Source organism: Hemiscyllium ocellatum, chromosome 22 (genome assembly GCF_020745735.1).
Source record: "Hemiscyllium ocellatum isolate sHemOce1 chromosome 22, sHemOce1.pat.X.cur, whole genome shotgun sequence".
Taxonomy (NCBI): domain Eukaryota; kingdom Metazoa; phylum Chordata; class Chondrichthyes; order Orectolobiformes; family Hemiscylliidae; genus Hemiscyllium; species Hemiscyllium ocellatum.
Window position 1 is genome coordinate 9120804 of NC_083422.1, and position 16689 is coordinate 9137492.

Here is a 16689-nt window from a genome sequence, read left to right on the forward strand (position 1 = left end):
TTCCCCCATCTCCTGCGGTTCTACACATAGGCGGCCTTGCTAATCTTGAAAGAAGCTGTAGAACTTACATATTAATGAATCAAAACCTGCAACCCATTCTAAATGATTAATACTTCACAGCAATCTAGGTTTGTTCCATATATTGCATCAGGTGTATATGACACTTTGATCAGTTACTATAAATTCTGTGTCCTATAATCCTGCCCCACTAGCTACTTGATAAAGGAGCAGCACTGTGATAGCTGGTGTTTCCAAATAAACCTGTTGGACTATAAGCTGTTGATTTTTAACTTTGTCCAGCCCAGTCCAACACCGGTATCTCCACATCATAAATGGCGAGAGGCTGCATTCCACTGAGTTCTGTGTACATGAATCACAAAAGTTCACATGCAAGTGCTGCCAGTAATTGGGAAGGCAATTGGAATGTGCAGTAGATGCAATATCAAAATGGGAATGTCTTCCTGGAGTACTGCATACAGTTTCAGCCTCTTTTACATAAGGAGAGATGCATTTGTATTGGAAACAGTTTCGAGAAGGTCCGTGAAGCTGATTCCTGAGGGGAAGTGGTTGCTTTTTGAGGGAAAGTTAGCATCCTGTGCCTGTCCTTATTGGAATTTCAAAGAATGGGAGGCGATCTAATTGAAACCCATAATGATTTTGAGGGGACTTGACAGAGTTGCTGCTGAGACACTGTTTGCCCTCAAACAAAACAAAGAACTACGGATGCTGGAAATCTGAAACAAAAAGGTAAATTGCTGGAGGAATTCTGCAGGTCTGGCAGTATCTGTGGGGAGAGAGCAGGGTCAGCGTTTCGAGTCCAGTGATCCTTCATCAGTTCTCATACCTAGAGGCATATATAAATTAAGAAATAAGGGATCTCCCATTAAGTTGGAGCTGAGAAGACATTTAATCTCTCAGAGCATCATTTGTCTTTGGAATTCTCTCCCATAGGAAGCTAAGAGGGCCGAATGATTGAATGCATGCAAACCTGAGTTAGAGATCTCTAAGGGAGTCAAGGGTGCTGCCAGAAGATGGAGTTAAAGCCACGGTCCAATCAGTGATGATCTTATTGAATGGCGGAGCAGACTGAATAGGATTATAGGCCTACTTCTTCTATTTATTAGAACCTTATGCAAATATACTTTCCACCTTTGGTTTGCCCTATTCAACCAGGAACAATGTGTGATATTTCAAACCAGTTTAACGTTTCAACTCATGACGTGCTTCGAGCAATTAAAAGGTACCATCTACTTTGTGAAGGCACTGGCAGAGAGTTTTAAAAATACAAGCTTTTTCTTACTTCGCCCCTGCAATCTACCCACCCAGTGGCAACAGCTCAGAAAAGAACAATGATTAAGGTGCAAGTCATATTCAAACGTAAAAGACTATTTATCATTACCACATTGTCTTCAGCAACACTGACTGCCCTGGCAGTTATCCCATAGTTTATAACCTTGATTGTATCTCATGGATTTGTTCCTTAAATAGATACATGCTACTGTGTAAAATAAAGCATTCTTTTCATAGGAGGAAATCCACTATTTGATTAAATAATGTTTCAAGAAGTTTACAATGTGTGAGGTATTTCCTGTTGCATTATCTCTTGTACAATCGCGCATTACAAGTTCGACATATTTGGGCTTCACTTACAAGATGGGACAACAAGATGGTTTAGATTTTTATTGCTGGAAGATGTGGTGTCCACACCACCATGCTAACCGTCAATGCTGGGATACCAAATACCAATGGTTCAGGTTATTATAGAACAGAGTTTGATAACTGAGTGTGCACAGATGCAATACTCAATCTCCCTTACACCACAATGAACTCTCATTCATTGCAAATTGTGAGTCCGTCATGCAGTGTCAATGGGTACAGGAACATGACTCGGCTAAACAACCCTGCTCCTCCAACAAGCAGCGGAGTTAGGAGCCTTTGCTCGGTTTGAACAGTAACTACACTTTAAAAATACTTCAGTGATTATGAAGTGCAGTATAACTTAGGATGAATTAGGAGTAGGCCATTGGGCCCCTCAAAAAGACTGCTGTGTCATTGAACAAGATCATGGCTGACCTGATCCCTCCATGTTCCTGCCAACTCACAGTAACCTTTCACCCCTTTTCTTGTCAAGAATCCATCTACAGTTGCTTTAAAAAAAGTTCAAAGATTCCACCACCATTTGAGGAAGGGAGTTCCAAAGCCTTGCGGACCGTCTAGGGAAAAAAAAGTTCCCCTCAGCTCTGTCACATACCTGAGGCAAAAAGTGTGGCGCTGGATAAGCACAACAGGTCATATAGCAGCAGGAGAGGTGACGTTTCAGGCATAAGCCCTTCATCAGCAATATTATACTCAAAACGTCGCCTCTCCTGCTCCTCGGATGCTGCCTGACCTGCTCTGTTTTTCCAGCACCACACGTTTTGACTCTGACCTCCAGCATCTGCAGTCCTCACTTCTAACATCCCTGCAGTGATTTGTAGCTCTAGATTCTGTTGTCAGTGTAGACACCTGTTGTATACTGTCTTTGTCAAGATCCCTCTTGTATGTGTTGATTGTTGAATCATTTTTCAGTTTCATTTCTGAAAGTTGTACTTTGTTTTGGCAGGCTAACTGCTTTGTTACATATTGCATGCTAACTGTTTTTCCCGTCAGATTAGTGTGAAGGGTTATGGAACTGGGGCAGATGTGGAATTGAGAACCCAATCTAATTGTCAGAGCCGAATGACCTCCTCCTATTCCAGCATCCGGAGTTTTCATTTATAAGGTGTTGACATGGCGGCACGGTGGCTCAGTGGTTAGCACTGCTGTCTCACAGTCCCAGGGATGCAGGTTCAATCCCAGCCAATGGTGACTGTACATTCTTCCCGTATCTGCATGGGTTCCCTCCAGGTGCTCTGGTATCCTCCACAATCCAAGGACGTGCAGTTTAGGTGAATTGGCCATGCTACATTGCCCGTAGTGTTCAGGGATGTGTGGGTTAGGTGCATTAGTCAGGGGTAAATGTATACTAATAGGATAGGGGGAATGGGCCTGGGTGGGTTGCTGTTCAGAGGGTCGGTATGGACCTGTTGGGCCAAATGGCCTGTTTCACACTATAGGGATTCTATGATTCTTACCCATCTCATAAAACTGCACAGAGGCTGAGTCCTGTCACCAAATCATGCTTTATTTTCTTCCAGCCAGCTCAGAGGCAGTCCACAACAGAGGAAATGCTAATTTCTGGGCTACATTGCTCAGCAAAGGCTTTCCTAATTGTCCAGGTTAATAACCCCAATCAAGAACCTCATAGTTTACGGGGTGAACCCAGTCCCAATCTCTGTACCTTCTAATCTTCAACAGATACAAGCTTAGCCTGTCCAATCTTTCCTTATAAAATGACCATGCCTTTCTGAATATCTGTCTAGCTCACCTTTTCTGATTAAAACTGGAAGCAATGCTTCACACGTGGCCTCATAATGTCCTCTATAAATGAAGCATAACATCGCTACTTTTATGGTCAGTTCCCCTCACAATAAGCCATAATATTTTATCAGCTTTCCTAATTACTTGCTGTATCTGTATGATAATCTTTTGCAATTAATGCAGTCAGGCACCTTGATCGTTCTGCATCTCACAGCTCTGCAATCTCACGCCATTTAGATAATATTTTTTTAAAAATTCTTCCAGCCAAAAATGGGCAATTTCACATTTTTCCACATTGTACCCCCTATGCCAGATGTTTGCTCTGCCCTGACATGGCACAGCTGCCCCACCTTGACCCCAAACTTAGTGGGGCCCATCGAACTCCACGCCCTGTGTTTTATGCCCAGCTGGTGCCCTTCCAGATCCCATCTCAAGACTTGGGACCTCGGCTGGCCTCAGAGCTGATTTCTGTGACCCTCCACCGGTTATGTTTTAGTAACTGACAATGATCATTTATCCCAACTCCCGATTGGCGAGCCAAGCTTCTATCCATGTCAACATGTAGCCCCTATACCAAGAGCCTTTGTATTATACAATAAACTTTAATACGGCACCTTTTCAGATGCCTTGTGGAAATGTAAGTGCAATGCAGTCACTCACTCCTCTTTGTCCATAGCCCATGTCACTTCCTCAGAGAATTTGAATAAATTGGTTAAGCCTGATTTCCCTTTCACAAAACCATGTGGACTCTGCCTGATTATCTTGACCCGCCCAGCTATGTAGATCTTTTATCTTACCCTGTCATAGAGATCTATTCTCCAACTAGAAGGTAATGCATTCAGGTACTGCACAGGACTATCAAATAACATTCACATAAAAAAATTAAGTACTTATAAATGTGAAATATTGAATTCACCTCACCTTCCTGGATATATTGGTCTTAGAGTTGGTGCAGCACAGATTCAACAAAATGAAACTCGACCTCAGAGGCTCACGATGAGGTCAGTTTTGCAAGTACTCAACTTGCATGCTCCCTAGATGAGCAGGTGATCTCTACGGTGTTTAAGGTAATTAAAGGAGTTGATAGGGTAGATAGTGGGAAACAGCTTCCTCGTGGGAGGAGAATAAAGAGACCCCACCTTAGAATGAGTAAGGATATTCCAGGATGATGTCAGAAAGCAAGACTTCACAGAGGAGACACTGGAATTCTTGGACTCTGTTTCCTAAGAGTACAGTTTGTGCTGGAGAACATTGCCAATTGTCTTTCTGCTAGGCATGCGCATTCAGAGTTACAGAACCAAGGTTGTGTAGATAAAGTTAAGATCAACCATGATCTCCAAAACGAAGAATCAGATGATTTCAGACCGAGATAAGGAAGATTTCTTTGATTAACAACTAATAAATCTTTGGAATCCTCTACCCCAGAGTACCGTGGATCCAAGACAGAAATCAATCAATAGGTATTAAAGATATCAATGTATATGAGGATGGTGAGAGAAAATGATATTGAGTCATAGAGATGTACAGCATGAAAACAGACCCTTTGGACCAACTCATCCATGCCAACCAGATTTTCTGAACTGAACTAGTCTCATTTGCCAGCACCTGACCCGTAACCCTCCTAACCCTTCCTATTCATATACCCATCCAGATTCCTTTTAAATTTTGTAATTGTACCAGCCTCCACCACTTCCTCTGGCAGCTCATTCCGTACACGTACCACCCTCTGTGTGAAACAGTTGCCCCACAGGTCCCTCTTAAATCTTTCTCTTCTCACCTTAAACCTATGCTGTCTAGTTTTGGACTCCCCCACCCCAGGATCTAGTTAAGAGATGGTGGAAGAGGTTCAATAGGCCTGTGGATTTGGATACCTCTTGGTGTAACTCGATTTCTTGTTACTTTACAGAATGGGTTGAATGCTCTTCACCTTGCTTCCAAGGAAGGTCACATCGGGGTCGTTTCTGAACTGATCCAGCTCGGTGCGAACGTTGACGCAGCGACCAAGGTAAGAGTTTGACCTAGAGGCTGATGAGTGACACTGTTTGCTTTGTTAAGAAAGGATCGATCTGTAGTTTGCATCAACAGGTTCTCAAAATCTTTGCCATGGCAACAGGTGGAAAACTGTGAAGGCCTCAGTGGAGCACTTCCTGAGGTCATGTGAGCAGTCAAGGCCTGTGATTAAGTCATTATTACACAATTATTTAGAATGTGTGTAACACAGAAACTCATTGGAATTGGAAATTGATGCAGAGTCAAATGAGTAATTCATGTTCTCAATGAAGACTTCAGGAGTGGCATCACATAAGTGAACAGGGTTTGGTGGATTTGAGCTATAGTAAAGTGGTGTTCAGAAGTAAAGGTAAAAATGAGGTGGTTGGGGAGGATTGTTATGACATTGAACACAGGGGTGAGCTAAGCTGAAACTCTGCCCACTTTCATATATAACACACCCACTGTGTGGGCATTGAGCAGTTCAGAGTCCCAACAATATCCCCTGACCATTCAACCACACCACAAACCCAAACCTTACCTACTTACTGCCTTATCCATGTACCGCCACCCACTGGCACCTTGCCCACCTGTACCCATTCAACTGTCATCTCTACTCCCTTGTCACTCTACTCATCTTCTACCTCACTCACCTACCTACCCCCTCATTATGACCTGCTGCCTTACCCATCCTACCTCGTTACCACCTTAGCTCACCTGCTACACATCCTAGAGCTCACCCACCCCTTCTGTAACATTCACATTTGAGCTTTCAACTCACTTATTGGCAGCGAGTGCTGTATGAAGACACGTCCTGCCCCCTCCCCAACTGTTGGAGTTCTCCAGGGGAACACTTTCCCAGATTTCTGGTAAAGCCTGATTCAGGAGAACCAGGAAAGATTCGGCAGCAGTGTTGAGCCAGGAGAACATCGAAGAGGAATGGTGATCTGACAATGATTGTGGCTCTGTGCAAAATCCAGGCCACTGTGTGTACAGCAAGGAATCAGGCCATTCAGGCCAATGCAAGGCCTCTCCACTTAACCCTATCAGCACATCCTTCAGCCTGATGGACATGTCTCCGTTTCCTTTAAAAATACACATTACTTGTCTCACCTACATATTTTTGCTACTCTTTGTGTAACATATTTCCTCTTGGATTTCTAATGGTTTGTCAGTGACCACTCTGTGTTAATGACCTCTAGTCTTTGAATACCCTGCAAGTGGAAATGTTCTTTCCTTCTCAAACTCCTTCTTCATTTTAAAGACGTCCATCTGGCCACCCCTCAGCGCTGTCTCTTGTCTGCAGGAAAGTAAACCCAGCCAGTTCAGACTTCCCTTACAACTGCTGTTTGTTATAATCACTGTTTGCAACTTCTGCAATGTCTCTCTTATTCTCAACCAGTAAGGTTGGAAAGTCTGAAGGGTGGCACTGTGGTTAGCACGGCTGCCTCACAGCACCAGATGCCTGGGTTCGATTCAACCCTCAGGCAGCACACAATGTGGAGTTTGCACATTCTCCCAATGTCTGCATTGGATTCCTCTGGACATTTCAGTTTCCTCCCACAGTCCAAAGATGTGAAGTTTAGGCGGATTGGCCATGCTAAATTGCCCACAGTGTCCAGGAATGTATGGGTTAGACATGGGAAATGCAGAGTGACAGGGATAGGTTAGGAGCGTGGATCTTCGGAGGGTCGGTATTGACTTGATGGGCTGTGTGGAGACTGTGTGGAGTCTGCACATTCTCCCCGTATCTGCGTGGGTTGCTTTCGGATGCTCCAGTTTCCTCCCGCAGTCCAAAGATGTACAAGTTAGGGGGATTGGCCATGGGAAGTGCAGGGTTGTGGTGGGTCTGGTTGAATGCTGTTTGGAGGGTTGGCATGGACTTCGAGTCATAGAGTCCAAGAAACAGCCCAACCCAACAGCCGACCAGGTATCCTGAATCCATGTAGTTCCATTTGCCAGCACTTGGCCCACACCTTTCTGAACCTTTCGCATTCATATACCCATCCAGATGCCTCTTAAATGTTGCAATTGTACCAGTCTCCACCACTTCCTCTGGAAACTCATTCCATACACGCACCACCCTCTGTGTGAAAAAGTTGCCCCTTAGCTCTGTTTTATATCTTTCCCTCTCACCCTGAACCTATGCCCTCTAGCTCTGGACTACCCCACCCCAGGGAAAAGACTTCATCTATTTATCCTATCCATACCCCTCATGATTTTATAAACCTCTATAAGGTCACCCCTCAGCCTCCGACGCTCCAGGGAAAACAGCCCCAGCCTAAAGCCCTCCAACCCTGGCAACCTCCTTGTAAATCTTTTCAGATCCGTTTCAAGTTTCACAACATCCTTCCAATAGAAAGGAGACCAAAATTGCATGCAATATTCCAAAACTGGCCTAACCAATGTCCTGTACAGCCACACCATGACGTCACAACTCCTATACTCAACGGTCTGACCAAAAAAGGAAAGCATACCAAACGCCTTCTTCCCTATCCTATCTACCTGAGACACCACTTTCAAGGAACTATGAACCTGCAGGTCTCATTGGTCTCATTGTTCAGCATTAAGTGTATAAGTCCTGCCCTGATTTGCCCTTCCAAAATGCAGCACCTCGCATTATCTAAATTGAACGCCATCTGCCACTCCTCAGTGCTTTGGCCCATCTGATTAAGATCCCATTGTAATCTGAGGTAACCTTCTTCGCTGCCCACTATGCCTCCAACAATAGTGTCATCTGCAAACTTAGTAACTCTATCTCTTTATAGAATCACAGAATCCTTACAGTGTGGAAACAGGCCCTTTGGCCCAATAAGTGCACACCAACTCTCCGAAGAGTATCTCACCCAGACCCATTACTCTACCCTATTAGTCAAGAAATTTCCTGACTAACGCACCTAACCTACACATCGCTGGACGCTCTGAGCAATTAAGCGTGGCTAATTCACCTAACCTGCACATCGCAGGACTATGGGAGGAAATTGGAGCACCCGGAGGAAACTCATGCAGACAAGGGGAGAATGTGCAAACTCCACACAGACAGTTGCCCGAGGCTGGAATTGAACCGGGTCATTGGTACTGTGAGGCAGCGGTGCTAACCACTGAGCCACTGTGCCGCCCCAAATGTGGGAGAAATTTATAAATGGGAGTGTCAGAGGTTCTATATAAAAAAAGAAAAAAAAATTAAACAGGGGTGTAACAGGTCCAGGCAGCGGGCTGTGGAGGGGGTCATTAGGACCGACTGCCTGCCCCTCTTCCGCGGTTACGTTACAGCCTGGATGTCTCTGGAGAGGGAGCACGTGGTGTCCACCAACACCCTAGAGTTGTTCAGGGAGAGGTGGGTGCCGCAGGGAGTGGAGTGTATTATTTCCCCCTCCAACTCTATTGATTTAACCCCTGCCCTCCCCTTGATTTTTTTGATCACGCAGCATTGCCCTCGTGCAGCAACCATCCCAACCCACACAAACGAAGCTGTATCAGAACACTATTCCAACAAGCCACCAACACTGCAGCACAGACAAACCCCGGAAAACAGAGGAGAACCACCTATACAACATATTCAAGAAGAACGGATACTCAAAAAATACAGTGCGCAGATTCCTCAAGAACAAACCACGACAAGCAGACCAAACACAGCCAGAAACCCTAACCACCTTACCATACATCAAAGAAGTTTCAGAAATGACAGCCAGACTACTGAGACCCCTCGGAATCCTAGTAGCACACAAACCCACCAACACTCTCAAACAAAAATTAACAAACTTAAAAGACCCAGTACAACCTGTGGACAAAACCAACGTCATCTACAAAATTCATTTACAAAATGCAAGGACTGCCACAAACACTACATAGGACAGACAGGAAGAAAGTTAGCCACCAGGATACACGAACACCAGCTAGCCACAAAAAAGACACGACCCTCTCTCCCTCGTAGCCCTACACGGATAAAAAAAAAATGACCATTTTGACTGGGACAACACATCTATCCTGGGACAGGCTAAGCAAAGACATGCCAGAGAATTCCTAGAGGCCTGGCACTCCAACCACAACGCCATAAACAAACACATAGATCTAGTTGCCATCTATCAACCCCTCAGAAAACGAACAGGAAATGACATCACTACAAACCCCAGGAACCCCATCCAGGAAAAAGATATAAATAGAAAGCAGGAGACAACAGCTTCACTTCACTTGGAGGTCACCACTGATGATGTTACCTAGCCAGGTAATGAAACGTCTGGGTATCAAACCTACAGTTCAGCGAGCAAACCTACACCCTAAACCTCAACCTGAGCTACAAACCTTCACAAACCTTGCAAAAGTATTGCCCTTTGGCTTGTCACTGGCCATTCAGGTGTTTCCTTTCTTCCTGGTGGTCGAACATAAATAAAGATTTACACCCTTGTTGCTCTTCACTGTGTCCGATACCTGCACACACACGACATGGGTACTGGGGAAAAGTAAGCACTATCGCTGTTAGACGGTAGTGTGGGGACAGACAAAAAAAAGGGAAACAAAGAGAAGTATCAGAGGTTCTGCTCACTCTGGAGCTGGTTCTGAGGGAGCTAGGTCAGTGTGAGATACTTTCCACGTGTGAAAAAAATAAATCAGGTGTGTCAGAGGTTCTGTTCACACTTGGAGCCAGCTCTGTGTCAGCTGGGCTAGTGTATGATGGGCCAAATGGCCTGTTTCAACACTGTAGGGATTCTATGATTCGATGAATAAGAATATCAACCATACAAATGCTCAGAGCTTGGTCAGATGGTGTTTCAGTTGCAATTCTAAGTACCACAATGCAATGTACTGTCCCAAACCATATAATGGAAGATTCAGAGGAAGAAAGTGGAGGTCCAGATCAAAGGGAGGGAATTGTATTGGTCACAAGCTGTATCAGCTTAGTGATGAATGTATTAATGACAAAGTCTTTCAGTTGTGGACATTGGATGTACATCCAAAATGTGTGCGATAGACCGGCTAAAATATCACCTAGTTTTAACGATCAGATCAAATCAATTTGAGAGTTTTGCCATTTTAAGATTTGGACATTACAACACAATAAGGGCTTTGAAAAGAGTAGTTATTCCATCATTTTAACAGCCTTGTGGTGTCCAACGAAATACTCATGTTATTAAGTAGAAAACACAAGTGAAACTGGACATAGAAAACGACAAAGCTACTGCGTTTGGAAGGTCTGTGGGCTTGCAATTGCTATAATTGAGACGCAATTGATTTCTGTTAATAGAACACAACTTTGCCACTAATGGAATAAAAGAAGTGTTATTGACATCAGGCCTAGCTACTTAGAAGATGCAAGGTCAATTGTGTTAAAATTACACAGGCAATTTGCCCATCCATTCTCTAAAAGGTTAAACGTTTCATTAACAGATACAGGAATAAGGTTTGGGAAGTATGATTAGTTAATTGAGGAGCTAAATCATAGATGTGAGGAATGTTAAAGGTCACCATGACCCATAGAACTACGGTAAGAATGGTCGAGTGAGAGATTTCAACAGGGTAGGCTGTGGATTTAAAGATGGACAATTTAAAAAAAGTTTCATTATTTAGAAATTCGACTTTTAGTTCTTGAATCTAAATTCTTAAGGTTAATTGTGAGCATCTGAGAGTCTGACACTGGTCCCTGTGAATATTGTTCTCCTCTTCATGCCAACTGAGCACCAACCTTAAAACCTGTACTCTCCATTTTCAGTTTTGTGGTCAGCTTGCTATCATTCTGCTCCCTGCCCTTTGAATCCAAGCACTCTGACCTTAGTCATGAGTTTACTATGATGTGAAGGTGGACAGAGTTAAAAATCACACAATCACCAGATTACTATGCAGCACATCATTGTAGCTCTTTTAAAAATCCGAGTGTATGACACATTATGTACTACCCTTATCTATTTTTTCGGGTCACTTAAAAAAAAATCAATAAAGTTGATGTCTTTTGAAATTTGTGCTGACTATTCAATATTTTGGTCTGATCCTGGATGATTTTCTACTCAGTTATCTTTCCTGTCATTCACTACCTGACCTATAATTCCCTGAAGCCTTTAAGACTGAGATGACTGGATTTTTGTTAAGTAAAGGAATCCAGGAGTTTGGAGTCACTATTTTGATTGACCTTGATGCCATTGAATGGTATATTATGGTTCAAAGGGTTGAAGGAACCTTTCGTGCCCCAATGTTGAAAGATTCATTTCTTGTTGAAGTCACATTCTATTTTAAAATCTGATTGAAGATTTGTAGCTCGGGTATCTGTTGTTGTGGTTCTGCTCGCCGAGCTGGAAGTTTTTGCTGCAAACGTTTCGTTCCCTGGCTAGGGAACATCATCAGTGCTGTTGGAGCCTCATGTGAAGCGCTGCTTTGATGTTTCTTCCGGTATTTATATTGGTTTGTTCTTGCCGTTTCCGGGTGTCAGTTTCAGCTGTAGTGGTTTGTATATGGTGTCCAGGTCATATACAAACCACTACAGCTGAAACTGACACCCGGAAGCGGCAAGAACAAACCAATATAAATACCGGAAGAAACATCAAAGCAGCGCTTCACACGAGGCTCCAACAGCACTGATGATGTTCCCTAGCCAGGGAACGAAACGTTTGCAGCAAAAACTTCCAGCTCGGCGAGCAGAACCACAACAACATTCTATTTTGCTCGAGTCCAAATGAGCTGTTCCAACAGCAACTTGATATGAATCCATCTTAAGTTTCCACTCTAAGGACCTACCATTCATTCATTGATAGATGAAGTAGGAGAGGCTGTGAACATTTGTATCTTTCTGCTGTATTGTCTTTCTATGTGACCCTCTGCTTGGATAAAACTGCTCGTCTCCTGACTGCCATAATGGTGTAACCAAGGCCCTGTCAGGCAACTGACCAGCCTGCTAGCTCCCCCTGCTGACGTGGTCTCTCCCTGTCCTGTTGCTAACATTCTGACAGATATGGGGGACTGACTTGAAGAGAGATTGACTCGGTTAGTATTGTTTTCGCTGGAGTTCAGACAAATGAGGGGGGGTATCTCATAGACACTCATAAAATTCTATATTTCTATGACTCTATCAGTAGATCGGGTAGATGCAGAGAGGATGTTCCTGATTGTGAGTGCATTCAGAATCAGGAGTCACAGTCTGAGGATTCGAGGTGGAGCATTTAGGACGGAGATGAGGAGACATTTCTTCACCCAATGAGTGGGTGAGCCGGTGGAATTCACTACCACAGGAAGGAGTTAATGCCAAAACATTGAACGTATTCAAGAGGCGGCGAGGTATAGCACTTGGGACGAATGGGTTCGAAGGACGTGGGGAGAAAGCAGGATGAGGCTATTGAGTTGGACGATCAGGCATGATTGTAATGAAAGGGGGAGCAGGCTTGAAGGGCCGAATGGCCTCCTCCAGCTGCTATCTTCTGTGTTTCTATCATTACTGCATCTGGAACATGCTGATAGACTGAAGGTTCTGCATTTGCATAGAGAGAAGAGCTAGTGTTAAATTCAAACAAACATACACAGAGAGATACAATGTAGCTACTGGTTTTTAATCATGGAAACAAGTCGTGTTTGGATCAGCTTTGATTAGCCTCTTATAAACCCTCAAGAGTTTATTTTTGGCCTGTAGAACTCTTGAAATCTCCTGTAAAGCATGCCTGTTTTAGCATGTGTTTGAATTAATCTGGCCTTTTAACTGAACTGTATTAATACTCACTTGCTGGATGGCTAGTTAGCAGTGAGAGTAAAACCGACAGCGTGAGTTCAATTCCGGCATCGCCTGAGGTCACCATGAAGGACTCTCCTTCCAAACCTCTCCCCACAGCTGGCATGTGGTGACCCTCAGGTTGAACTGTCACCAGTCCTCTCTCCCTCTGTCTCTAATGAGAGGACAGGACTGTGATCCAGTAGGGACTATGGTGACTTTACCCTTGATGAATGCTGCAAAGTTCACCCAAAGTCAAGCTGACTTATAAAATCAAAAACAGAAATTGCTGGAAAACCTCAGCAATTCTGACAACACCAGTGGAGAGAAATCAGTCTTAATGTTTTGGATCCAGTGACTCTTCCCAGAACTGATGGCACTAAGAAAATGTTGGTTTTTAAGCAGAAGGTGGTGGGGTTGGGAGTAAATGATAGGTGGAGATAGAGCCCAAAGAGAGAGAAGAACAGTTGGACAGACAAAGGAGTCAATAAAAATCAGTTAATGGGGGCTGTTAGTGGCTAACATTGAGTTGTGTGTAGTAGCAGGCCATGTGATAACACGGCCTGGTGTGTGCGTGTTGGGGTTAGGGACATGGGAGAGCGCAAGCCCTAAAACTGTTGAACTCGATATTTAGTCCAGAAGGCTATAGATTTCCCAAGTGGGAAATGAGGTGCTGAGTTTCGCTGGATCACTGCAGCAAGCCTGAGACAGTGATGTTGGCCAGGGAACAGGATGGTGCATTGAACTGTGACTGACCGACAAACTGACTTATAAAATTACTGACTTAGTAAGAGGAGCGCAAGAATTTCAAAACAATATAAAAGCAAGTTCCATTTGATTTGCCTTCAGTTATCCTGCTGTGCTCTCAGGCAATGATATTGGAGTTGTTACATAGCCATAGCCTCATTGATAGTGATTAATCCTCACTACAGAGCCAGGCATCAATTGGTTTGGAAAGGTTCTCCATTGATAAAGACCAATCGCATCACTGCCATCACCTTCAGCATGATAATATTTGGTGGGATAAGGAAATGTGAACTTCTTCACCCACTTACTGCTTATAGGGTTGTAGAATGAAGCAAAGGATTTCTCATGTTTGGTTTATAGGGAGTACACCAGAGATTTCCAGCAGATGTTTCATTGGTCATACCTCGTATTTGAGCTAGGCGAAAGTGACTACTGCAGGTGCTGGAGGTTAGAGTCAAGAGTGTGGTGCTGGAAAAGCACAGCAGGTCAGGCAGCATCCGAGGAGTAGGAGAGTCAACATTTCAGGCAAAAGTCCTTCATCAGGAATGAGACTGGGAGTCGAGGGGGTGGAGAGATAAACGGGAGGGGTGTGGGGCTGCGTAGAAGGTAGCTAAGAGTGCAATAGCTAGATGGAGTTGGGGGTAAACGTGATAGGTCGGAGGGGAGGGTGGAGCAGACAGGTGGGAAGGAATATGGACAGATGGGACAGGTCATGAGGATGGTACTGAGCTGGAAGGTTGGAACGAAGATAAAGGTGGGGGGTGGGGAAATGAGGAAACTGGTGAAATCCACATTGATGCCCTGGGGTTGGAGGGTCCCAAGATGGAAGATGAGGCGTTTTTCCTCCAGGCATCGGGTGGTGAGGGAGTGGCGATGGCAGCCTAGGGTCTTTGAGCTGCCAATCTTGCAGTTGCCTTGCAGACGTTCTTAGCTGTGTTTGTACTTGGTCACACCCTGTTAAACCCTAACACTTCCACTTGTGCCTTTCAGAAAGGAAATACTGCTCTCCATATCGCATCCCTCGCTGGACAAGCAGAAGTTGTACACGTTCTTGTAACAAATGGAGCGAACATTAATGCCCAGTCCCAGGTAAGACTCAACTGTAAGACCTGCTGCCTATCACTGTAAATGTTTGATACAGGTATGTGATAATGAATATTGAAGGCTCATATACTTACACAATAAACAAAATGTTGGAGTTACAATCTTACAGGTGAATGCTGGAATCTGTATTGGGAATCTGTACTATCCTTCCCTGCTATTTTATGTCCATAGAAGTAAAGTCTTTAGCTGGGACTGTGCAGGATCTCAGCACGTGCGTCACGTGTTGACGATGCTGGTCTAAGGTTTTCCAGAGCGTGCTTGTTTTGCTGAGCTCAAGCACTGTTCAGTGTCAGGAAGGGAGATGCAGTCATAAAGCGAGCCTCCAGTGTGTATTTCACATAGGCTCAATCCAGAAGACAGACTGAATCTACAAACCTTATCATTATTCACAAGGGACAATATCAGGAGTGAATTGTCAATTATTTGAGAGAGGACACGGTGGCTCAGTGGTTAGCACTGCGGCACTCACAGTGCCAGGTTCCCGGATTCGATTCCAGCCTCAGGCGTCTGCCTGTGTGGAGTTTGCACGTTCTATCTGTATCTGTGTGGGTTTCCTCCGGATGTTCCGGTTTCCTCCCACAGCCCATAGATGTGCAATTTAGGTGAATTGGCCATGTTAAATTTCCTATAGTGGTCAATTTAGTGGACTATGGTTCATCAGTGGGTCTTTGGATTATGTGCAATGTAATTTAAGTGTGGATTGCTAGATTTAAAACAGGGGTTAGACAAACTCAGAAAACAATGCAGTTGAGATGAGGACCGGACAAATTTCTGGCTGGAACAGCTGGTCCTTTTTTGAGGTATTTTCGGTGTTGGAGCTGATTTCCTTGAATTCCAGGAGCAGCAATTACTGTTTTATTTGCTGCTGCATTGTTTTGGAATTTTGGAGAAAGAATAAGTAGAAACAGCAGCAGTTTTAAAAGGGAGAGGAACAGACAAAGGAAGCACATGGTGAGGTCAGTGCAGGAGAGAGAGAGAGAGAGAGAGAGAGAGAGAAACTGACAGAGCAGTGAACCTGCACAGTTACTGCCTTTGCTGTTTGAATTCATGTATCGCTGGACATCAGAGTGCATCTGGGAAAATTAACAGTGAAATTCACTACTGATCTTGGAGGAACCTGTTTGGGAGAGGTCACAGCACAGAAACAGAAGTGAATATTTAAGCGTGTCCTTACAGTAAGTCTGCAGTAGTGAGTAGACTGGGTTTTTTCTTGATTATATGTTTTATTGAGATATGTCTCTTGATGAAACTTAAGAAAAAGCCATAAGTATTAATTTAACCTGGAGCAGTGTTTTGTACAGGAATAAGACAGTGCTATTTGTAGATTGGGAAGGAGCAAAAATGGCCCTTAGTAGAGTGATATGCTCTTCTTGTCGGATGGGGGAGTTTAGGGAGAGTTTACGGGTTACTGCGGATTATATCTGCAATAAATGTCGTTAGTTGTGAATCCTATCAGATTGAATGGATCAGTTGGAGAGAGGAATTTACAAGAGCAAGGGGATGGCAGATGTAGGAAGGAGGAAAAGTCACAGATACAGTCATATAGATGGGTTAACTCCTGGAAAGGTAAGAGAGATCGGCAGCTAGTGCAGGAGTCTTCTGTGGCTATTCCCATTTCAAACAGGTATGCTGTTTTGGAAAATGTAGGCAGTGATAGATTCTCAGGAGAACGTAGCACGAACAACCAAGTTTCTGGTATTGAGACTGGCTCTAATGCAATGAGGGGTAACGTCGGGCTCCGAGAGATCAGTTGTGTTAGGGGATTC

The 16689-nt window shown here is 44.1% G+C and overlaps 1 protein-coding gene across 2 annotated transcripts in view; it reads left to right on the forward strand.

Annotated features, from left to right (window-relative positions):
- ank3b (ankyrin 3b) overlaps window positions 1–16689 on the forward strand; it is a 392035-nt gene that overhangs the window by 154572 nt on the left and 220774 nt on the right. For both annotated transcript variants that reach the window (XM_060841865.1, XM_060841864.1), the window contains exons 3-4: window positions 5306–5404; window positions 14810–14908. In XM_060841865.1, coding sequence (XP_060697848.1) covers window positions 5306–5404; window positions 14810–14908 — 198 coding nt within the window. The remainder of the gene's footprint in view (window positions 1–5305; window positions 5405–14809; window positions 14909–16689) is intronic.